This window comes from Amphiura filiformis, chromosome 6, assembly GCF_039555335.1.
Source record: "Amphiura filiformis chromosome 6, Afil_fr2py, whole genome shotgun sequence".
NCBI classification, from domain to species: Eukaryota; Metazoa; Echinodermata; class Ophiuroidea; order Amphilepidida; family Amphiuridae; genus Amphiura; species Amphiura filiformis.
This window is the reverse complement of record NC_092633.1, coordinates 55,330,901-55,356,434: the sequence shown is the minus strand read 5'-3', so window position 1 is coordinate 55,356,434 and position 25,534 is coordinate 55,330,901. Positions and strand designations below refer to the sequence as shown.

The 25,534-nt window shown below is 37.0% G+C and overlaps 2 protein-coding genes across 2 annotated transcripts; one reads left to right on the top strand and one right to left on the bottom strand.

The window, feature by feature from the left end:
• Window positions 1-4,288: 4,288 nt before the first annotated feature.
• Window positions 4,289-10,191, bottom strand: LOC140155649 (kelch repeat and BTB domain-containing protein 8-like). Its single transcript, XM_072178573.1, has 2 exons — window positions 10,074-10,191; window positions 4,289-8,126 (listed from the first exon to the last, which is right to left on the bottom strand). The coding sequence occupies exon 2, from the start codon at window positions 8,111-8,113 to the stop codon at window positions 6,341-6,343; it is 1,773 nt and encodes a 590-aa protein (XP_072034674.1). The 5' UTR covers window positions 8,114-8,126; window positions 10,074-10,191; the 3' UTR covers window positions 4,289-6,340.
• On the top strand, window positions 10,177-23,021 carry LOC140155650 (KRR1 small subunit processome component homolog). Its single transcript, XM_072178575.1, has 9 exons — window positions 10,177-10,290; window positions 14,536-14,723; window positions 16,080-16,214; window positions 17,437-17,562; window positions 18,134-18,274; window positions 18,864-19,034; window positions 20,788-20,865; window positions 21,510-21,671; window positions 22,796-23,021. The coding sequence occupies exons 1-9, from the start codon at window positions 10,269-10,271 to the stop codon at window positions 22,991-22,993; spliced, it is 1,221 nt and encodes a 406-aa protein (XP_072034676.1). The 5' UTR covers window positions 10,177-10,268; the 3' UTR covers window positions 22,994-23,021.
• The last annotated feature ends 2,513 nt before the right edge of the window (window positions 23,022-25,534 follow it).

Below are 25,534 nucleotides of genomic sequence, written 5' to 3'. Positions count from 1 at the left end.
AGGCATGTATCAAAATAATATGTTTCCTAAGTTTAAATTAAATTGCACTAGTGGCTTTGATAACACAGCTATGTTTCACAATGACCCATAGAACAATACTAATGTGGTAGCCACAATGAGGACTGAGGCTATCACTTTTTTGTTTATAACATTTAAATGGAACATATTGCAGGCCTAAATTTGAACAGGAATAAAATAAAAATGGGAGCTTTCTTCCGATGTGAAAATCTACATTTTTAAAGGATAAAGAGGAGGATGAGGCTGTTGATGCGGTCACACACCTGTAAGTGAATGCAGCTCTGAATGAAATATGGGGTGACACTATAAGTGAGGTACAAGTCATAGTATTTGTGTGAACACATACACCTCAGGTCTACAGATTGTATACAGGTGTCCCAAAGAAATATTTGTTTTTTATTTGTTTTTTCTAGAGGCTAAAATGACCCTAACATATCACCACAAACATGCAAAAACTGGCAAACATTTGATGATATTTTGCAAACATCTTTTACAAATTGTTGATGACAGTGCATTTTTAACATTATGTCCAAGTCTTGTTTTTCTTTTACATTTTGTATCAATGTAAAAACAAGTTTAGTATATTTACTACATTCCCTGTGCAGCCTTGTCCAAATCTCTCTTATTATTCCTCGCTCCTCTTCATCATCATCACGCAATGACCATATGTGCATAGATGTTAATAGACTGATGGACGGATTTAGGGATTATCATTTTCTTCAGAAGGGGGTCCCAAATTTACAAAAAGTCAGCGTCAATAAAATTGCGACCCTTCGGCAACAAATATTTTATGACTCCCTACCACCGATACACTTTACCCCCTGTACAGGCTAAAATTGTTTTGAAATCAGTCTTTTTGAATAAAATAAACACACTATCTGTGCACTGTGTGGTCATCTTATGACTCCCTACATTTTGGTCATCAAAAGTTTTATGACACCCCCCCCCCCATGTTTTTCTTTCCAAAAATGTATGACCTCCCAGTATATTTGGGACCCCCCTTCCGAAGAAATTGATAGCCCCTAAATCTATGAGGTTACAAGATGACTTGTATGGAGACTCATTATGGGTAGTCTCATAACAGGCTCATAAACTCAATCCACTTTCAGTCGTTCCACATTAACGTACATGTATGGGCATTTGGTGTGCTGATCATGATGGATGAACATAGACACACTTTATCACACACTATGATATTAAATTTTCTTTGTGTATTACCTTTTCTGAATCAAACCTTAATTGACCTCATTTTTGGACCAAATCTAAAAGTAGACATACTTCACTACTTGTCAGATCTGTATTAAATTGTAACCAAATTGGTAACTTTATAAACATCACTAAAAGTAAAATTTTGAATGAATGAATGAATGAATGAATATTAAAACATACATGTATACTACAATTTTTCCTACACATAACACTTGTTTTTTGTCATTAGGGCTGTCCCTAGATCATTTTCTTGGGGGGGGTAAGTCCAAAGTTTCATCATCAATCAGAGAATGCCATATGGTACAGCGTGGAATCTGCATCTTTCTTTACCTGAATAGATGCCATAGAAAATGTTAATGGGGGCATCAAGTAAAAAGCTGAGCTTCTTTGTGTTATAAGCACTGTGTTTAGAAAACAAAATGCTAGCAATTTGAGATGCAGTCCACCCTTTGTGTACAACACTGATGGGTGTCAAATAGTAAATTTGACTAAACTCACCATGCAGCAATCATTAAACTTATTGATTATGCATTTACAGTATTTTGAGGTTACAACCATTTTCCATGGTAAGTTTCAGTATATATCCATGAAAAAAGCTAATTCCCAAAATTTCAGTTGAAAATTGTGTTTATGAGTTATGCGTGCTTATGTTTTTTACATAAGGGGAAGGCTCCACAGGCCACTGTTTTGTAATTTTGTTCTGTTAACAGAAAATAAATATGAATTTGCCAATAATTTTGCCAAACAAATGAATCTCTAAGAATGTTAAATGTTTTACGCACACAAACATAATGTAGTCAGAGGTTTCCAGTGGTATCAAAATCTCATCTTTTTAAGAAAAGTGGGGAATATGGCTAAAGATCACAAAATACCCCTTTAATATAAATATTAAAAAAATTCTGAGCAAGTTGAAATGGATCAAATGATGCTTAGATATTAGAACAGAAAAATTTTAACACAACAACATGATCTCATCTGGGTCAAGAACCACAGCAAGCTGGTCACATCTAGGTCAACAAGCAAGTAGATAGATCAAAAGATAAAGGGCGAGCCCTGAAACAAACACAATATATGACTGACCATTGATAAAGTTTATAATACTTATGAAGTAAAATTAATCATTAACATAATTGCCTTCAATAAAATAAGTCACATATTTACAATATGAGAACAAGTGTAATATACACATACATCCATACAGGGGCACAGTAGTTTTATAGGAGACTTCACACGATTCCAGAAAAGATACAGAAATGAGGTTGTTTTTATAATAATTAAAAAACTCTGCATTGCAAGATGAAAGTGTATAGCACAATCCTAACCATTTAGTTTGACTTAACTGGCAAAGTCAAATTATAAAATTATGGGGTTTTTTTGGGGGGTGCATTTTTCTTGCAATCTTAGACTTGGCACAATTTTATGCATTAAGAGTCGTGTATTTGGCCTAGATGTTACTATATTTATCTTAATTTTAATTAATGGTTATAAAAAAGAACAGAAAAATGTTTCACAAAAATAGAATTAAGAGATTGAAATTAGTCTGTATACAAGTCTTTTGGCTTGATCATGAATTGATTGCTTTAGCATACAATGTACAAAAACACCCTAAAATGCATGTTAAATTTGCCCTTTTCACCAAACATTTAGTCAAATAAAATATATGCATTTGATTTGCATTCACAGTTAGGCCAAAAAATTTTTTTTTAAAAGATTGTTTGCTTGTCCTCCACTGACCACCCTAATCTGGAAAAAAGGTTTTTTGTTGTTTTACTGTACAAATGAATACTGACCCTAAATTCCAGAAAAAGTTTTTTTTTCTTTCAACATTTTTGACATCCTGAAAAGTGCATTGTTTACTGTATTTCATCCAATCAAGGATTTCATCAAATTACAGAGGCTTCAGAATTCTGCAGCCTGTGTGATTTTTGGTGTTGGAAAAGAGAAGGTTCTGAACATTACAACTCAGTGGTGTAATCTACAGAAACATTTCTAATGAACTGAAGATATTTTTATGTCCTGTGTAAAACTGTGTACAAGGACAAACAACAAAATAAGATAATCATGAATATTCTATAGTAGCACTAGCAGTAAATTCTTCTTAAACTTCTACATTGTATGCTCTGTCATTTTAAACATAGGGGGAAACAGTGAGTGACTGGGTTTCACTGGGTGACAGGTGCATCAGTTCTTTGGGATTGTCACAGTCAAAAGGCCCTAGTATTAATATGGCTAATTCTTCAGCAGAAGCTGAAGACGTCAGTTTAGCCAGTGAAGTGCTCCAATGAATTACCAATTTTGTAGTGTAGAAGTCTAAGAAAAAATTCCTAAATATTGCATGTTAGTAAGACCTAACATAAATGAGACAAAAATTCATTCAAGAATACATACAACAAGTTTGTGAAATTACACACTAGAATTTAAAATAATGTAATATTACCAATTTTGTAGTGTAGAAGTTTAAGAAAAAATTCCTAAATATTGCATAAGACTTAACATAAATGAGACAAAAATTCATTCAAGAATACATACAACAAATTTGTGAAATTACACATTAGAATTTAAAATAATGTAAAAAGAAGACCCTGTCTTTCATTTTTAGGAAAATGAGAGGTACACTGTACATGAATAAAAACTTTGTATTCTTGTTGGAATGGAATGGTAGAAAACACACACTCTATGCTAAATGATCTCATGCAGATACACTACATGTACATACAATGTACATGCCACAAACTGTTTAAAGACTAAAAATGAAAAACAAACAGCAATCATAAATTCCAATATTGAAAAAAAAAAAAATTTGGTACATTGTACTTCTGATAACCGGTACACAAACAATACACAATCTCAGCTGTGCCGTTCTACATGCAGGCCAAATGGGTACTGCATCTGAAATTTCAGTTGAAATCCATACACCCCTATGGAAGACATGACCTTAATCATCCACACAGTGAGTGTGAATTTCAAATGGGGGTTACCTGAATGTGTGACTCCATTTGAAATTGACACCCTCAGTGTGGACTATTAAGGTCATGTCTTCCATAGGGGGTGTACATGTATGGATACATGCAAATGCCATCCATTTTGCTTTCAAATTTGCATAAACATTTTAAAATCATGGTACAAATTTAATACTATTTTTCAGTACATTTTTGTGCTGCAAATACATTATACTTTTAATGTACACATTTATTTACTTGAACACCATAATTCAAGAACCAAAGTATTGGCTTATAATTGGCGAAATAAATGAGGCTCATTGTGTATTACAATGTAATATAGAATGACATGCACACAGTTGGGCTCAGCACTTACGTTAGTTGCACATTGCATAATGTGTGACTGGTGCGCGCTTATGTGAATTTACGCAAGCTAATGTTGGGACATTATTGAAGCGTGCAGTAACAAAAACCGAACAATTTTTGCCAATTATAAGCCAAAACAAACTATAGCAGCTTCCTACATCTACATTGATCATGTACAAATGCATGGAAGTTACACTAAAACACTTTTTGCTTGTAAGTTTCTATGACTGAACACATGCACTAACACTTTGTGACTACATGCAATATGGTGTCCACTTTCACTATTTAGAGATTCCAGAAACAATCTACATACATGTACTTGTTACAAAGAATGACTGAATCACAAGTTGAAAAAGTTTTCACTAATAAAGGCCTACATTACAATTTACAAAAAAGGTTCAATTTAATATTGATGTAAACATACACAATGCAGCCTAGAGTACTTTAACAGTTGCTATGTTACAAAAATTCAAATTGTATTGCACTTTACAAAATACTTGTCTTCAAGGTTTCATAGTGTTGCTAATTACGTGTTCATAATAACGTCCAAATTCAAGCAATTTACACAGAGTTCATGAATAAATAATGTAGCCACCATGATCATCTAATTAGAGCTATTATATACATATGTAGAATCTATCTAAATTTCTGTGTTTTAACCCTACCTGATTTAAAGCAAAGCTATTGGTTTGACCTTTGTGCATCTATTGTCTCATACAAAGATACCGTCATTTTGGGGTAAAAACAACTATAATATTTTATAATAACCTGTCCTTCAGAATCATTGTTCTACAAATATGTACATAAATAAAGGTATTGCCTATTGTTAATATAGGAGACAATGGATGCACTATTGTGGCTAAAACACTACCTTTATTGTCTTAATTAATATCATGTTCAATATTAACCTTAGACTCAAATTATATACTTCCCAGCTTCCCTTCCCGTTCCACAAACAAATGTTTAATATACAACACTCATGTTTGTTTTTAACTCTGCCTCATACCTCTATGCCCCCACTGGACAGTCCAGAAAACTTTTGTTAAAGTTTTCTGTACTGATCAGTGGTGCAATGGCTTAAAAGTCATGACACCACAGAGGATGGTACAATATGTGGCATGATCAAGGAGAATGAGTCACATGTCGACCCTAATCGAAAATGAGTTTTATATAGGCCTACATGTATGTTTCTAAAGAAGACATTTAGAGCCTTCTGAAACTGAAAACCCCACAGTGATACGACTTTTCTTTGCAAAGTTACAACAATTTATCAATCGCTGAAAACAATGTAAAACAAAAGAATTTGAACACTTTCTTTGCCAATATCTCAAAATCAATATTAGCGACATCCGACTCATTTCCCTTGACCGTGTCACATATATATGTCTAGCTAAGGTGGGTATTAAACTAAATTTAGTATGATGACCAGATTGTTTGTCATCTAAATCCAATTTAAAGGGATATACAGTATAGGTACATTAATTCTGCTAGATGAAAACCAAACCTTGCAGCTTTCAGCTTTTCACACCCAAAGTTTCCCAAGTTCAATTCCATATACATACGGTATATTAAAAAAAATTGACGTATTATGGCAGTTGTACAATAAACACTAAATGGAATAAACACACAAGCCAATTATTTGAGGGTGCTCAATAAAATAATATATGAAAAAACAATTGAGTCAAATTTAGTAGCAGGGTCCATTTCTTCACAATTTAAATATCAAAAATTATCAATAAGCTGGTCTAACATTTTGGGTGTTGAAATTAATGACTGTACATGTATATCCCTTTAAAGATCTCATACCTTCAACTACCATCAGCCACTCTGTCACCAAGAAATATCTTGGCCACATCACAGCTATGGACCTCTTCCATCGGCATATCAAACCTTATATCTTCCCATCTTTCATTAGACTCATTGAACTCATACAGATCAAATTGTGGATTGAGTTGCATCGGGATGCCTAGTCCCAATTCATGGACCCCACACCACATTCCACAAAGATAAACTTTGGATTTGTATTTCACAGCCGAACCAAATTTGATTAAACTTGGCAGGGACCCTCTGATGCTCCACCTCTGTGATAATGGTGCAAAAGCTTCCACTCCACAGCAAGGCACGTCTGCTACATCTTGCGATAGAGGAGAGGCTGACAACCCACCAATTGTCCAGATCTCTGTGCCGTACGTGACGCAGGCAACGCGGATACGAGGACTTGGCATTGCAGGCATGACTGGTTTCCAGGTTTTCGTTGTCGTGCTGTAGCTCATAGTTCTGCTCCCTGCAAAGATGTACAAGCTATTCGTGAGTGTCGCAACGCTAAATTCGATAACATCACGAGGCATAGGATCGATGAAGTGCCATTCATCCTTAGCTATGTCATAGCATTCAACACTTTTCAAAATCTCCCAGTCGTTCATGCCACCGATAGCATATAAGCATCCATTTAAGTGTACTAATCCAAAGTCGGCCCGTCCTTGCAACATGGGAGCCACTTCCGCCCACCTTCGCCGAATATGATTATACCTGAACACAGTTTTGTCTTTGTAGTCATCCGTGGCCAAGTAGATATCATTTGTTGGTGTAACAGCCATTTTAGCACCGAGTGTTCTGCACACTGCAGGTATATCCATGAACTGATAGCGCTTACTTGGGAGTTCTACACTCAGCAATGCATACTCCCTTCCACGACGACCAAACAGTAAGATGGATTCTTGAGCTGTCATACCCAACCTTTGTACACCCTTTCCTCCGCTATCTCCATCTAGACATGGTACACTACTGTGTTGAGAGGCCAATCTCTCCAGCCGGCTTCTGCACTCAGCAGGAGCCTGATCAAACACGTCTTGAGCGAGAGCTCGCCATAAAAGAGCTTTGTCAACTAACTCTAAATGTATATCTCGTAACAACTGCTCTATGTGAATAGATCGGCCGTCTCTATCAGCAGACACCCATCTCATCACGGCTTCAAACATCGCATCCTCTTTGTCAATGTTAAGATCTTGGCTTTTAGTCAAGTCCACCAAAGTTTCTGCCGAGACTTGCAAGAACTCATCTTCTTGGCAGACGGACACAAAGTTATAGTTGATGAAATCCCAGGCGGATTCAGCCAGCGTTGAGCACTGGTAGAAAACAGCTAGTTTATAGATGCCTAAACAATTTGCTATATCTAGACACCTCTCTAAGTACTCTGCACAAAGATGAATAGCAGGGGCAACCTGTAGGAGGTTTGCAGCAACAAAGACACTCTGAACACAGTCGTTATCCAGGTGCAGATTGCCTGTGTACATGAAGTCAAGGATATAGCCAATAGATTTGGGATCCACTTCTTGTAAAGAGACAACAGCTTGTTTTACCTCCTGCATTCCAGCTGTAAACATTGCTTTGAAGTATGGCGAGCATGCTGCCAAGACATTACGATGGCAAGTGAAATCTTTGCGACCTACTCGGACTGTTACGTCCGTTAGCGTCTGATGAGCTCGCAGTTGTGACAGAGACTCCAGTAGTAGGTTGCTATGGTTACGATCTGAGTAACGTGCATGATTGGATGTGGCTATACCAGGATCGTAGCCAGCCATGGTGTGTGCAATTCTGGAAGAAAGTAAATGAATTCCAGAGTAAAAGAATGCAAATATGATAGCAATATCCCCACTTTACATGTACAGCTAAAGCCAGGGGGTAATGATATGTTAAGGGCCTACATGTACATGCATGTAACACTATTCTGAAACAAACTGCAGCTTTAACAGACATACATGTAAGTTGAATTTATACTTGATCTCTGAGCGATTGCGATGCACTGCTTTTTATTCATATCTTGAAATCCCAAGAAGATTTGACCCCGGTGAGGTCAAATGAAAGAGAAACTAGAAATGTTGCAATTTTCGACGCAAGGCGTCCATTGGGATGCCTCCACCATGGGATGATTTAAATTCAGAAAGATTGGAATGTCAAACTGTATGAGTGGTAAACAAACATTCAAACAAACATAACCTCAAATGACCTTTGATCTACGTATGTGACCTTGGATACCACCAATATATGAGGGTGCCCATAAATGCTGGTACATGTATGACCCAAATTTGGTTGTGTTCGAATTTAAACTGTTCATATAAGACCAGATTTTAACCAAAAGTCTTAAATAATGGTATTTTCCAAATTGACCTTTGACCTCAGTGTATGACCTTGAACAACACCAATTGATGAGGGTTCTCACAGTGCAATTATGACCCAAGTTTGGTAGCAATAGGATTTGAACTGTTCATATGAGAACCAAAAGTCTTAAATATTGGTATTTTGTTCCAAACTGTCTTCCTGTTTCCCCAACATAAGTGTGGGTGCAGTTGCACCTACTATGAACTTTGAGGGGGATGCAGCTTATTTTCTCAGTCATGCATACAATCAGCTTATCCAAGAAAAATCAACTGGCATTCTGGCAACACTACAGCTAAGACAGCAAGTGCTAGTATTGGATGCAGCTCAGTCAAGAAGAAGCAACCAGCCAGTAAGGTTGCGAAATGTCACTACTAATACCTGGATTTGTTATGAGAACTCTAGTAATAATCTACGGTACATGTCTAACAGACCTGAAGTCTTGCAGTGGTACATAGGGATGCACTGTAACTAGTGTAAGTTTAAGAAATAGTGCATTGGCAATGTACAGAAAGAAAAAAATATGTACCCAGTTTGAGTCCCAGTTTGATTATTTATACTTCATTATTTATTAAACTAAGCAACTGAAACCCCAAAATGGCGAATTATGGTATAATTTACTTAAATCATTAATAATAATAATTTGTACAATAATACGGTACAATTACCGAATAGGGTGCAACTTGCTAGACTTGAGTCCAGTCCTTGTTTACAGAGTTTAGGGTTAGGGTTTAGGGTTGGGGTAGGGCAGTCTTGTAATAAGACTAGTAGAGTTGCACCCTATTCGGCAATCGCTCCAATAATACTGATTTGAGAGGGCATTTTATTTAACAGCAAAAACAGCCATCGGTTGCGTGCCGATGTTTTGTTAGCCAGAGCCGCCATCTTGGATGACTAAATGAGACTGTATGAGGGCAGTATTTTTTTCAATCATTGTGCAGCAGAGCGGGATGTAGATTTGCACGAATCAAGGATTCTTGCAAAAATTCTCTTGCGAGAATACAAATCAAATGGATTTGCCCGCACTGCCACAGATTTCTAGGCCTGCATTTTAGCCTACGTCTCGTATCCTACTATAGTACTGAATGTACTGTACTATTAAATCATGTGAATTGTGTTGTGATATGTGACGATGACTTGATTTAATTAGCCAATCAGAACCCGACTTAATGTTTACGCCATAAACTGCACCAAATCGGGCAGTGCAAAAGATCTTTGCAAAATGCTGTAGTATACAATTTTTATAATTCTATTATTCTACATGACTGAACATGTTTTGTGTTGAAATTGATGAGAGCATGATAAGCTTATTGAGTCTGACATTTCTATTCAATTCATGATAAAATAATCACAATTTATAAACATTTAAATAACCAATTTACAAACCTTTTTGGAAGTGCAACGATAAGAGTTACCTATCGGTATTTTCTGTCAGTTTTAGCGATTCTAGCGGTTTTTATCTTGGCCTTTTCTTCTCCTGCAAATCAGTTTCCACAGTGACCTGAGTGATTGACCCTAAATCCACCTTCTGCACATGCGTAACGGAAGCCCGTGCGCCGTATTTCGCAGTCGTCCAACAAAATGGCCACCTCCATGGCAGAAAGTGAGTACAAAATATTGTTCGTAAATAAGTATTACAGTGCGATTATTCTCGATATTTTGAGTAATATACAGTTGACGTAAGTTTAGTGTATAATAATATGTTGAAAATGCCGTAAATCATCCCTTCAAATTCCAGAAAATCGTGTGTATTTGTACGTCATACATACACACACATGCACATGTGCTAGTATACTAGCTAAAATGCAGAAAACCTTTGACGAGCGCGACTACCGTGATGTTGCAAATTCGGCGCTAACAACGCGTACGGCGCACAGTTCATTCATAAATTTCCACTCGGCAACAACAGATCGCCTCAGCAGCCAATCAGAGACAAGTGCGTGCAACGCATTAAATACGCGATGTATCCTTACAATACGCGCTCGTCAAGGTTTTCTGCATTTTAGTATAGTACACGATCATGTCCGAAATTAATATTTTGTTCTGGGTCTGATTATTCGGACTAATGTGCTAGGTATGCTAGGTGAATTCAAATTAGCCATCAAACTGTATCATTTTATATATGAAATTAAAGCCCTTGAGTAGGTATGTGAGCATTCCTTACCTGACTGAGCATGCGCAATATTCAGCCTCTCTCAGCATAGGGAAATCGCGCACCCGGCGCCATTTTGGAATTCATTACCGGTAGTAAATTTTACGGAAAAAAAAAAAAAAAATTTTGGGGAATTAGATCGAGTTAAAAACAGTTCCAAAGCTTACAAGGTCAAGTCAAAAGGTTGAACTTGATCATAACCCGGAAGAGGTCAGATGATTCGCACGTGGTCGCGGCAAATTTTGGCGACTTTCTAGTGGGTTTGAAAGTGACGATTTCGATCAATTTTTTTCGGAAATTACTCTCCAAATATCTAAATAACGGAGTTGAGCGGTAAGTTAAATGGAGCACGCGGTGAATAAAGATATTTTTTGTACATAAAATGTTTGGTTTGATGAGATTGGATGGATGCCTTGCGCAAAAAGTGAGTGAACTGGGGACTTTGTGTAGTACTGAATTTGGCTACTTTTGCCAGTGAGTGAACATGTTTAACCCGGCATGCTTTATATACTAATTGAATGGGCTCATGCTGTGGATGCTGGGATAGATTCTCACTCTGTGCCGACTCGGGGGAAGAAGCAAATTTGGACCTTTTCTATTCCTATCCCATCATGCATAGCGCTATCAGATTTTTGCTCTGATAGACGCATGAATGACTGTGGGCACATCGGGTAGGCCTATGATGGCGGGGGATAGGGGCCTACAGGCCGTTTTTTGGCCATTTTCCTATTTGATTTTCTAAATGTTCAAATTGATGGGGGGGACATAGTCCTATGGCGCTTTCACGTCATGGGGGGTAACTTGAGCAGGAGTGACCCCATTCTAATGATCAAGTGAACTGGCCCTCGAGTTTCCGCAATGATCTTTGGAATAGGGAGCATGCGCCAGCCAGTGCTCCAAAGGGTGCCTGCTCAAACACAAAACTTAAGGTGGGGGGAGGGGAGCGGGGGGGTCATACTTGAGCAGGAGCGACCCCATTCTGTTGATCAAGTGAACTGGCCCTCGAGTTTCCGCAATGATCTTGAATAGGGAGCATCGCCAGCCAGTGCTCCAAAGGGTTCAAATTTGATGGGGGACATAGTCCTATGGCGCTTCGTCATGGGGGGGTAACTTGAGCAGGAGCGACCCCATTCTGTTGATCAAGTGAACTGGCCCTCGAGTTTCCGCAATGATCTTGGAATAGGGAGCATCGCCAGCCAGTGCTCCAAAGGGTGCCTGCTCAAAGACAAAACTTAAGCTGGGGGAAGGGGGGGGGGGGTTCATACTTGAGCAGGAGTGACCCCATGCTGATGATCAAGTGAACTGGCCCTCGAGTTTCCATAATGATCTTGGAATAGGGAGCATCGCCAGCCAGTGCTCCAAAGGGTGCCTGCTCAAAAACATTTTCCTGGGGGGGGTGAATGCATCAGCTAGTGCTTATAACAATTAAACATTTTAAAGGGTGCCCCTCAAACAAATTACCCCCCCCTTGTATCAGTGAAAAGGTGTACTGGGTGGGTAGTATCAAAACCATGAGTTTTTCAATGACAAAAAAATAATAAGACACTTCAACACAAATTTCATTTTTTTGAATAAGTTTTTCTTTATTTTTGCATATGCTGTTGGCCCTCACTGTGGTTTCCCAGGGACTGCCTTTTGAGGAGAGCGTGAGCAATCGCTCTCTTCTGCTCTCCTTAAATCGGAGAGTGATTTTTAGCTTTCCTTAGTTGACCATTCTCTCACTACATTTTATTGTTAATGTTCTAAACAGCTCTTGAAGGCTCTAGAAGAGCTATGTAATGCTCTCCTGCAAATTCCAAAAGACAGTCCCTGGTTTCCATCCTCTGTCAAAGCTGGAATCTGCATCAGAAAACAGAAATAAAACAAAATGTTACTCATACATGTTCATTTGTATATTAGGGGGCTATCATTTTCTGCGGGGCTCCCAAATTTCCAAAAAGTCAGCATCAATAAAATTGCGACCCCCCTATTTCGGCAGCAAACTTTTATGACCCCTCTCCCACCACCCACTGATACACCTTACAAGTCATGTACCGGTACGTACCCCCTGAAGAGGCTAAAATTGTATTCAGTCTTTTTGAATAAGATAAACACACTATCTGTGGTCATCTTGCGACTCCCTACATTTTGGTCATCAAAATTTTATGACCCCCTATTTTTCTTTCCAAAAAATTATGACCCCCCCTGTATATTTGGGACCCCCCCCTTCCAAAGAAAATGATAGGCCCTTATGTTCACATCAATTCAAATTCAATCAATCTAGGATTACATTTACAGTTCAGTACCGGTAAATAGCAAGTGCTTGTTTCTTAAAATTGTGTACTCACAATGCACAGTATAGGCCTATAAGCATTTTAATATGTGCATGCACAAAAGTTTGTACAGGAAATTGGCTGAAAAATTGAGACTTTCAAATTAGCATATCTCCGCAACCACATGTCGTATGACATTCATTTATGCCTCATCAGTTTTCTTTCATTTACCTCTTTAATATGAGATTACTTTGATGAGAATCAAAAAAAGTTCTATTTTTTTTGTATTATACCTACCTTGAGTAAACAAAGCCAACACTGAAAACCTTTTTTTCATAGCACTTTCCGTAGCAAAGTTAGTTCACCACGTAAACTTGTATGGCTCAAAATTCGGACCGCTCGCCATTAAGTTTACTGCTTTCTGTGTTTTGAAATTTGTTGACGTTTTAACGATCCCCGATTTCCGGTCGATTATTTTAGCTGTGTCGCGTCACATGCACAATCAAACTTGCACCATTGGCACTGTACAAATAAGAGAACACACCAGGTACCACCACCATGATGATCAATTGCACAGTTGGGAAACCACCAACCAACAGTACACACAGAGCTGCTCACATTACAACCCCATGCACTGAACTGACCAATCAGGTGCATGGATTTTCAAGAAAATTTGTTCTGGACTATGAAAAATGCTCATGCATATTACGTGATTGATGTATATACATGTGTCAATGGAAATAGGATGAAGATCGAGGAATAGCTAGGTAGTGTAAAGTGGTTATTATCTAGGTATGCTAGGTGAATTCAAATTTGTCATCAAACTGCATCATTTTACATATCAAATTAAAACCCTTGAGTAAATAAAGCCAAAACTGAAAACATTTTTGTCATAGCACTTTCCGTAACACAGTTACATCTTGTCAAAGATTGACTTTCATCAAAAAGATTCTGCTAGCAAAATTCCCCAAAACAGCATTTAGGGGTGTTTCTAGATCTTAGTCTCATGGCGATAGCAGCTTTTTTTTAATGGAACTGCTATCAAAATCCTTCTAAAATTCCATGTGCGAGTGGCTCATCACCATAAAAAATCATATATTTGGGTCAAGTGAAGTATAGAAAACATATTTATGTAGGTTTCCTTCACCGACCTGTTCTCGAAAAAATTCAAATTTCTATGTAAATATGCATTGTGTTTGGGCCCCGGTCTTGGCGAATTTCGCTGACTAGCAAATGTGTTAACTAAGGTTTGCCTGGGATACCTATATTATCCCACAAGGTGCTAAAGATTGCACATTCTAAGAGGGATTTTAATAATCTCCTAATTGATCCTGATGATACAGCACTATTTAACTATTGCGGACCTTACAGGACCTTTTGCTGGTTTATTGAGTCGCATAGCAAAATAACTGAATTGCACAATTCACTTTTCTTTAAATCTCAGGATCATCAGCCAAGTTTTCAGAAGATCTGCTTGAAGTACCTAAAGGATGGAAAGAACCAAAATTCTCAAAGGATGACAACCCAAAAGGATTGGCAGTTGAAAGTTCCTTTGCTACACTTTTCCCAAAATACAGAGAGTCATATCTGCGTGAATGTTGGCCCCTAGTGGAAAAGTCTCTTAGTGATCATGTAGGTGAATGAAATCGTGTTGGAAAGTGGCTATTCCAGTTGAAATCCATACACCCCCATGGAAGACATGATCTTCCACACAGGGGGTATGATTTCAAATGGGGTAATTGGGGTTACCTGGATGGGCGACTACATTTGAAATTCACACCCACTGTGTGGGGGATTAAGGTCATGTCTTCCATAGAGGGTGTATGATTTCAACTGGAATAGCTCAATTCATCTATCAAATGGATTATGAAATTATTGCCAATGAAAAATGCATACTTTTAAAATCACTAATTATTTGCAATTTTCCGTTCTGTAATTCGGGGCTACTTTGGCCCTTCAGGGTAAGTTTGACCTACCAAAAAAAAAAAAGAAGAGTTTTGTTAATAAATTCAGAATTTTTTTTATTCAATCTTTTTAAATTTGGAACTACCAATTACCCTGCTTTGTAATGCAGGATTTCTCTGGGATTGAAACTAAACAAAGTTTTTAATTTTTAGACATGTAGAATGTTTGTTCATTATGAACTATTCCAACTACATGTAAAGGGTGCACACCAGTAAATAGCCCCATTGACTTTCTGTACAAACAGGGTCCAGGAAAACATCATTTTCTTGACTCCAGAGCGATTCAGTTCTTCAAAACTTACCCTTTCTGCAAGTCAAAGGTCAGATGAAGTCATCCATTGTAGAAATTATATACGGAGTCTAGCATTTTTTTTCCAGAAAATGCAGACTAGATCACTCTATAGCCTATACAGCTTACACCACCTCACGAATAGCTTGGTGTTTCTGAAATGTAATACATTTAGCCAAATCGTCATAAAAAGTCGGATCCTGCTCATTTTTCACAGACAATCTATTTCCCAGGCCTAAATGAGGATTAAATATGAATCGGGGCCTAATAGTTGGGTTTTAAGCCTTTTCTAATGTATTTAATTAAGTCGTATTGCACGTTTCCTCGTTTGAAACGCTGATTTTTTTCTCCCAGGGTGTAGGAGACTTGTATTTACTGGTGTGCACTCTAAAAACGAAGGCGATTTACACTAGTGGTTTATGAGACTGGCAACTCATATCAAAATGTTTCCTTTTATGGATAACAAGAAGCACCATATAGGGCATGATTGTTTAGAATGTCATGTCCTTTTCTGCGGATCCAATTGGCTTCTCTCAGCCACCTGGTAGTCATATCTTCACTATCAATTACTTTAGAGTCCTCCCAATTGATTTGTAGAGACCTTACGATCAGTGACGGCAGATTTGTGAATATCTGTGACAGAAGACCAGGTGGCTGAAAGAAGCCATTTGAATGTTTGTACTGTACTTGGATGTTTACTAATTAATGGAATGGATAATGGTGTGAATTTTGCAGGGAATCAAGGCTGTGTTGGACGTCGTGGAAGGCAGCATGTCAGTACACACAACTCGTAAGACTTGGGATCCATACATAGTCATCAAATCCAGAGATATGATCAAATTATTAGCCAGAAGTTTACCATATGAGCAGGTGGGTGTATATATAATTAACAAGAGGATAAGACTAGCAGAGCGTGGGCTCAAATAAATACTTTGTTCAACCTAACATAGTGGCAAAAGTTATTATTTTATTATTTATTACTGCATGCACCAATAAAGTACCAGCTTACGCTTGTATAAATTCACATGCACCCATGCACCTGTTCAAACATTCCCCAGCATTCAGTGATTGTATTTTATCAAAATTATTTAAATACATTTTCTTACTTTTTCCTATCCTGCATTCATCACAATAAGCAGCAGGCCATGAACATTGTTTAGCACCAGCTCGTGACCAATCACACCTGCTGTTAGATTTATGTATGAATGGTTTATTAAGTAACAAAACAATACTTTATCCAAAATGTAATATTGTTTCAGTAAATTGTGGAATATATGTTGTTTCAATAAAAAAAAACATCTATAACTTTTCTTTTCCAATATGGCCATTGCCCAAACTATAGAAAGTAAGAAAGTGCTAGTGGCGATTTTTGGAAAAGCACTCTTCAATTACATACTTAAAACTAACGACATAGTATATGTGATGCAGCACATCAAAAGGGTGGAGGCTCTGCAGCTAAGTATAGATTAAAATAGCCAGAAAAAATGAGGAAAATAAAAAGAATTTGGGAGGCTTTTTCAATTATAAAATATGAATTCCTGATCAATTTTAGCAAATGAGGTGTCATTTTAAATCTTGCAAAATGCTTAAAAAGCAGAAATACTGAACTCAAAATTGATTTAAAGTCCCTTTTTAATTTGCTGCATTACATTATATCCCTTGTATCTCTGTATTAAAGAATCTGCACCACTAAATAAAGTAACCTAGCAGATGGCACAAAATCATAATTACGGGGCCAGGACTATTTGAGTTGAAATTACCTTTGTGTTATTCTTGAGAACATTTAAGGCTTTTTAAAGATATTTTTTGAATAATATAGTATTAGTAATGTGAATTTCGATCAGGGCACTTAGAAAACATTGATCCCAATCGACAGGTACATGTATCTCAAAATTTTAGAATTTACCATACACTTTTATCATCTTTTATGACTACTTAAAGAAATGTAATTGAAAATTGCATTTGAATAGAGTCATTATATAGAGTAATGTAGGGAATAGTTAGTGGTATGGACCCTGAAAGCCACTTACAAGTTGTGTCTTTGTCAGATATTACATTTGTGTGTTTTTTGTTATTTCCTAACCTCCCTCAGGCCCTTAGAGTTCTAGATGATGGAATGTCAGCAGAAATAATTAAGATCGGTAGAATGGTCAGAAATCGACAGAGATTTGTCAGAAGACGACAAAGATTAATAGGACCCAATGGCTCCACGCTAAAGGTATGTTATTTGTCAGAAGACGACAGAGATTAATAGGACCCAATGGATCCACTGTATGTTATTTGTTTTGTTTTGTGTGCTATTTTACGACACCCAAGTATTTTTGTGACACAGTGAATGTGTTATGTTACCATCTTCAGAGGTTTCATATATTCTGGAGAGAGCATGATCATGGGAACTGTGTTTATTTATGCTTGCTCTCAATGTTGATAGAATACAAATATCGTATAGTTAGAGGTCAAGGGGTGGCAAATTTAGAGGGGTATACACAAAGAACTACAGCCTATTTGAGAATGGTTCTAGGTCAATGGGGGGAGGGTGCTGATTCCAAATTATATATACTTTCATAGAAGGTGTCAGAAGTCCTCAAAAGGTCACGGGGAACACAGGGATCAAATTTCAAAGTTGGTCAATTATGGTAAATTCATCTCATCATAAAGATTCAGAAAAAGTATTATACACATAGTGAAGTTTTTTAATAAGTCAAAAGAAAGCAATACATAAGGTGTGTGGCCTGGTGTGTGCAGGAAGTTGTGTTGTAACACTGTTGTTTCTTTTTTCCAACATCCAGGCAATAGAGTTATTAACCAAATGCTACGTGATGGTACAGGGTAACACAGTAGGTGCTGTAGGGCCATACAGAGGTTTGAGAGATGTCAACAAAATAGTGACAGACACCATGAATAATATACACCCTATATATAATATCAAGGTAAGGTTTGCATATATCAGTCTGTCGGTTGTGACTGAGGTCGATCAGTTTAATGTATTATGGAAATCCTGTAGAGTGTTTTGAAATTTGACTGTATGAATTAAACATCTTAAGTTATAAAGTTGTTTTATTAAAAATGTTTGATTTTGTTACACATACAGCACCTAAAGCCTGGATTTTTGCATGCTATGTTAGTTTGTTGAAGTACATAACAATCACGTAATAATCAGAATTTTATAATAAACATTGAGGGCGTCCTCCTCGATAAATATTTCAATGTTGCTATAATCCTCTCTGTAATGGTAGAACATCATAAAATGTTGCCGAGGAATGCACAGCAAATTCTCTCATGGTATAAGGGAGGGTGACAAAATGTGTTCAGAAATTAAAAGTTAAAATATCAAGCAGGATACCTTTACGAGGTGCTAGACGTCAGAATTTGTGATCTGGGAGGAGCTTTATACAGTTGCCAGCAATCGGCAGATTGCGATAGCAGCCCTCCACCAATCTTTATCACAGTGCATAATTATGCGCTCTATGTATAATTTCTAAACAAAATGCTCAATTACATCCATTTACTTATTTCCAGACAATGATGATAAAACGAGAACTGATGAAGGATGACAAGTTGAAGAGTGAATCATGGGACAGATTTCTACCTAAATTCAAATCAAAGAACTTGAAGAAACGCAAACAGCCATTGAAGAAGAGAACCAAGAAAGAGTATACACCATTCCCTCCACCACAGCCTGAAAGCAAGGTATGACGAAACAACTGCCATCTTAATACAGTATGTCCTTGAATAGTCGCCCCCTTCAAACAAACGCCCCCACCACTTTTTTAACCAAGATGTTTAAAAAAATGCTGATATTTCCATGCTATCTTGTGTAGTAAGCTTACTAAGGTGCACGCATGGTGTCAGTAGTTGGCGAAAATCTTATTGTAAACCTGAAAGTGAACCTAAGTTCATAGTTTGTCATTTAATCATGAGGTTTAAGCTTACCTAAGGATTTTAACAGGAATTATCATTCTAAAAATGACCTCAAATAAACACCCCCTCCCCTTTTGGAAAATACAACGCCTCCCGGTGGCGATTATTCGAAGAATTACAGTACACACGAGGCAAAAATTAGGGGTATTGTGTTTAAAAATTGTGGTATATGTGTTTTGCTCGAAATGTACCCAAAACTAACTGGTGCTTTTGCGCGTTACTAGACATACTTCATGGCGTGATGCACTGACCGTGTCTAAGGAGCAACACAATGCATTGTAATTATTAACAGAATTGTTTCATTCATTTCCATGAACCATTGGCAAGGACCTGAATACCCCCAATTTGTCCCCATCACTGACTGCCCTATTGCACATGGCAGTAAAGGGAGTCCTGGTTCTCCTCTGTGGAATTCTGTGGAAGAAAGTTAAACAGTGAAAGATTTACGGAGATGATGTATCATGCAATAAGTTGGTTTCCTCATCTTAATATTACAACCTGTAACTGAATGTTTGGATATAAGTGACATCAATATGCTTGATACCCATCAATGTTGATGTTTAATGAAAACATCTTTATTCCATACAACATGGTGCTGTGGATATGACCATAAGAGTGTCTTGTCCATGTTAATACAGCCTGTATAATTGCGGTGGTGGTTTGTTTTTGGAGGACAATGACACTGATTTAATGGTTACTCTTCTTAAATATTTTGCTTGCTTATTAATTTGCTTTATTAATTCTATTTTTATCAACTTTAGAAAAGCACTTTTGCCATAGCGGTGTGAGGCCATGTACCCCTACTCATTTCCAGGGGTAATTGTACTTGAAATGGCTACATGTTTTAATGTTCTGTTAGTAAAACACAGACCAAATTCAAAATTAATAGGCTATTCCAGTTGAAATCTGTACACCAGAGTGAATGAGTGACTCCATTTAAAAACAACTCTTCCATAGGGGTGTATGGATTTCAGCTGGAATAGCCCAATGTTAACAAAATTAAAGATAGGAACACAAGTGTAAGGATTTTACTCTAAAATACAGACACATACCTATGTTTGGTTTATAATTGGCAAAAATTTAGTTTTTGTTATTGTGTGTGTCAATAAAGTTTCAACTCATGCTGGCTTAAATTCACAGAAGTGTGGGCCAGTCATGCATTACGGCACACAATGCGCAGCCAGCGTAAGTGTTGTGCCCAAATGCGTGTACACCATTATATATTAATACACAATGTTATGCGTCTCATTGTTTTTGCCAATTATAAGCTAAATAATTATTTTTAGGAAATTCCTTGTTGAAACAGGAACCCATTTGTAGGGACTTTCTGTGAACACTGCCTCACTTGAAAAGGACTTCTCTAGGGAAAGATCAAATCTTACTCATGTTTACCGACATAGAGTACCAAGTAATTTCAACTCGTCACTGCCTCACTTGGGTAACAGTTACCTGTATACCAGTATTCAAAAGTACCCCAAGGTTGTATAGAATCAACTAATCAAACTCATATCTTGTATTTCAGATTGATAAAGAGTTGGCTACTGGTGAATATTTCTTGAAGGAAGGACAGAAACAGGTTAAAGCACAAGAGCTGAAAAGGGTATGTATACAAAGTAATGAAAGGAGAGGTCAAATCAATCACATGGGAACACCCTATGAAATGTTGTGAATGTCAAGGATTTAAGATAAGGACATTTTCTACAACAATATTATGTTCCCTTGCTCTTGATCATGATATTTAATTATAAATCACGTCAACATTCTTCAGTTAAACACTGCTTTGTCTACAAGCATGCAATGTAATAATAATTGGTTTTGGTTATCTTTGGCCATAGTGTGACTGCTTTGATGGGCATGGTTTAAATGATAGGCCCAAGGTGATTTCAAAGCTATGCTGTGACCAAGGCTCAACATTTTATTCAATACATTTCCATAAATACGCTTACATGGATGTTGGAATTGGATTGTGAATTTGCGGGCAATACTGTAAAGCGTGATATTTTCAGGGAATTAAAATTTTGCATTTGGAGAGAACCCATTTTCTTGTGACATGAAAATTTACAGAATTTGAACATTCAGATGATTCAGATTATACAATAACAAGGTTGATGCTTTCAGTAAATGATATCAAGATAGATTACTTAATGTTATCCTGTCTTTTATGACATGGTATTTGGTAGAAAAAAGAAACAAACACACAAAACATCTCACATAAATTGACAAATTATTTTCCTTTTCTATTAGATGAAACAAGCAGAAGCTAAAGCCAGGAATCAAGAGAAGAGAAACAAGGCATTTATACCACCTAAGGAGCCAACGGTAGCATCTAAGACCACACCAACAAATAGTACTGATACCAGCATAGACATTGATGCATTCAAAGCCAAAATTAAGAAGAATACACAGGTAAGAGTTTAATAGCTTTTTATTTATTAATGAATTACTATATGTGACCTATCTTATCCAATCAGGCCAACAGAGGCAATTTGAGTTACATGTATTGTACACAATGTGATTCTTCGCCGTGAGCGAAATAAGTGTTAATTTACAATGTTTAGATTAGGTTATACTGTATGGAGGCTAGGTGCAAATATCTAATTTCAGGAAGGGGGAACACAAATTTCTCCATGGGGAGATGTCCTCTAAAATTCCTAATAGAAGAAAAAGTATAGAAATAATTGCCCTGTACATCTTCCTTTTAGCCCAAAAAACAGCCATGTTTTGGACCAAAATATTCTAAAATTGACAATTTTGTGTGCGGTTCATGGGCTATGTCCCAGTAAAACCAGCACAAAACATGTTAATTTCCCCCTAATCCTAATCGCCCCTGGTAGCCAGGTTGACCTGGTTCATTGGATTAAATTGTGTTAAATATATTCCAAGGAAGCAATCTATAAATCAGAAATTATCAGTCCAGAGTTTTCATACTTCCTTCTTTTTTGGGGAGGCAGAAAGTAAACAAATGACATATCCCCTGGGTAACATGACAAATATGTGACCCCTCGGCACAACTGAGACATCCGGGCTCAGTTGTGCCGAGGGGTCACATATGGTATTTGAAGAAAATTTAATTGTTTTTGAGGCAGTGAGATTGAAACTGTATCCACCTATGATAAATTTACCTGTGCTTTTATTCAGGCATGAACATTTTCAGCATTTTAGCTGATTTCAGTACTTTTTGTTATTGTTTTCATAATTTTTATCAAATTCACAGAAAATGGTAAAAAAACCCATAATCTTCAGTGGTTTTTATTTCAAGACCAGTTTTCATGCCTGTTAATTACTCCCTGCATACAACTGGTAAATGGGAACATTTCCTTCCCTGCACATCCAAGATGACTGCCATGCCATCATGGACTTGCAGTAAAGGTGAATTTGAAAACTGCTTATGAGGAAGAATCATTTGAATTTTTTTTTTTTTTTTGCTTCAATTGTATGTGTTAATCATGATTTTGACTTACGCTGAAATAACAGAAACTTGCTAATGTATTCTAAATAACCACTTTTTCTCTTAATTTTTTTCTTTGCAGAAAAAGATGAAATTTAGCCAACCAGAAAGCAGTGACTCAAGTAAAAGAAAAGACAGAACTGGAAAGTCTAAAACAAATGATGGTGATATATCACCCATTAAATTTGAACTGTGCGAACTACGAAACAGTGTAATAATGGCCTTAAGGCGACGGAAAAAAAGATACACTGTTCTACGGGCAGGTGGACCTTTCAAGTAGGGTCGTTTTTTGTTTTTGTTTTTTGGGTGTTTTTTTTTTAAATGACCCAAAAAAATCACCAAAATCTGTAAATAATTTGTAATTTTGAGAAAATAAAAATAAAAATTTTGTTCCTGAAATTTCCGAAATTTGGGTCGGCATTCATTTGTACAGGAAAGTTGTTTTTTTCCCCCCATTTTGTTCAAAATCTGGGTCAGTCGGGCCAGTAGAACAGGGTTTTCTTTTTTCGTCGCCTAATGTCATATTTGCACATGACAAAGTTGAACATCCATGAAGAGATGTTTGTAGTACCAGTGATGATACTAGTAATTAACATATCATCCAGAACCTCCAGTGATGATATGGAGTGGTAGGATCATTGGAACAGTACTGACATGTTCAAACAGACGTCATAGTCTATTGGTAAACAAATATGTGACATGATCAAGGGGAATGAGTCACATGTCGACCCTGGTCGAAAATAAGTTCGGAGGACATTTAGTGCGTTCTGAAACTGAAACCCTTATGTTACGTCACTTGATCAATCGCTGAAAACAATATAAAACAAAAGAATTTTAACACTTTCTTTGTCAATATCTCAAAATCAATATTAGCAACATCCGACTCATTTCCCTTGATCGTGTCACATATTCTCTACAATGCACAAGCTATGAAATCTGTAGATATCATAATGGGTTCTGGGTACTTTGTGTTTCAAAGTCACAAATTTCCTGGAAGGGGGGGGGGTAGCCTTTGGTCTTGGTTGGGTTCCCATGCTCAGGTCCCTAACAAGACTATAATATAAGTTGATAAGCTGGTGTGATAGTAATATGGACAATTTTGAATTTTTACCCAGAGCAGCCAGTGCATTATGTTGAAGAAAAAAAACCACACAGTGCATCTGGCTGGATTCGAATCGTCAACATTCATGATACTAGGACAATACTCTATTGCAATTGAGCAATGCTAAAGAAAACCGAAGATTGAAATCTCTAGGTATATTAGGTTTGAATAATGTTCGTAACATTCCAAGCAGAAGGTATCAGAACTCCTATTATAACAAATACACAAAGTCAAATTGGATGAAATTGCCTATAAATTTCAATCTTCCACTCTTCTTCCACATGAGATTAAAGCGCTGTGCTAGTATTATGAAGTTTGTTGCCAGTTTGAATCCGGTCAGATGCACTGTTTTTTATTTGTTTTTTCAATGTTATGTGCGTTGGCTGCTCTGGATAAAGACTAAAATAGACTAACTTGACCCCCTAAGTTGACAAAACCACACCATTTCCTTCACTTTACGGGATGTCCGCATCAAAAATATTTGGGTTATTTTTATACCCTAAATGTGATTTCTTCAGGGAAAACCTTTTCACAGAAATTGAGATTTTGATGTATCAACTTTAGTACAGAAGCGTGGATATAACCAGGATCCAGTGATGAGCGCAGACAAATAGATAGGAAATTGCACACCACACAGAGAAAAATATTTCATGGGGGATTGCACGGAAAATAGCTACTTTTGTGGGGATTTGTGCAGTTTTGACGATATCGCAGTGCTTGTGCAAGATTTACAGCAAGGGTGTCTGGATAATTTTTCTTGTGCACAATGGCAGAAACCAAATAGAAAGACCCCTGTACTTTTGCTGAAATTTGCCTTAAAATTGCACAGAAATACTCATTGAGCGGACCAAATCTTACTACACGGAGCACCGTGTTGGGACCTGGATATAACAATCAATACTGTTGCTGCATTATCTTTCTCATATGTATTAGATGTTGATAGCATGGCGGAAAGTAAGAGAGACTGTTATAAAGCTAAGACTATATAGTCTACTTCATTAGACCCTTTTTAATTTATCATCAGTTATCCGACATTCCCCTTCTGACCATGGAAGCGCCCTCTATCCTGTTATGATCCAACAGCTAAATCTTCAACATTGATTGCTCACTCTGAAAACTGCCCCACACCGAGAACCGTGCTGCTTGGGCAGGGCAGTTCTTGACGGACAGCGGTTTTCTGAGTGAGCCATCAACGTTGAACATTTATAGATCGGTATACTGAATAGGATAGATGGCATTTTCCCATGGTCAGATGGGGAACAGACCATATAACAGTGATAATAAATTCAAAAGGGTGTACTAAAGTAGCCTAATAATATCATTACATACTTGCAAAATACCAAGTCGGTAGCTCAAAATCCGATAGAGAACATTTTTATTTGTGACACAATCTGGTCCATGAATGCCAAAGGCGTCAAATTTGAAATTGAGATAGATAAAGGCAAAAATAAGGAGTAAAAAACAATAAAAATACAAAAGACATCACAAAACTTAATAACTTTAAATCAAGTATACTAGACCTTGGGCGTTTTTATTATAATTATGATAGCCATTTTTTTTTTCAAAAATGCCTTATTTGACCTTTATGGACCAGATTGTGTCACATTTGACAAGTAAGAGCTACTTCATTATAACTATTATTTGTTTTTAACAATTTGTTTTAACTTATCAACATCTATACTTGTCAACACAAAAATAAAGACAATATGGATATCAGTA

Coding starts and splice junctions, on each gene's coding strand:
- LOC140155649 (XM_072178573.1), bottom strand. CDS start 8,113: ATGGCTGGCTACGATCCTGGTATAGCCACATCCAATCATGCACGTTAC.
- LOC140155650 (XM_072178575.1), top strand. CDS start 10,269: ATGGCCACCTCCATGGCAGAAA. Junction 10,291..14,535: donor GGCCACCTCCATGGCAGAAA/GTGAGTACAAAA, acceptor TTTAAATCTCAG/GATCATCAGCCAAGTTTTCA. Junction 16,215..17,436: donor GAAGTTTACCATATGAGCAG/GTGGGTGTATAT, acceptor AACCTCCCTCAG/GCCCTTAGAGTTCTAGATGA.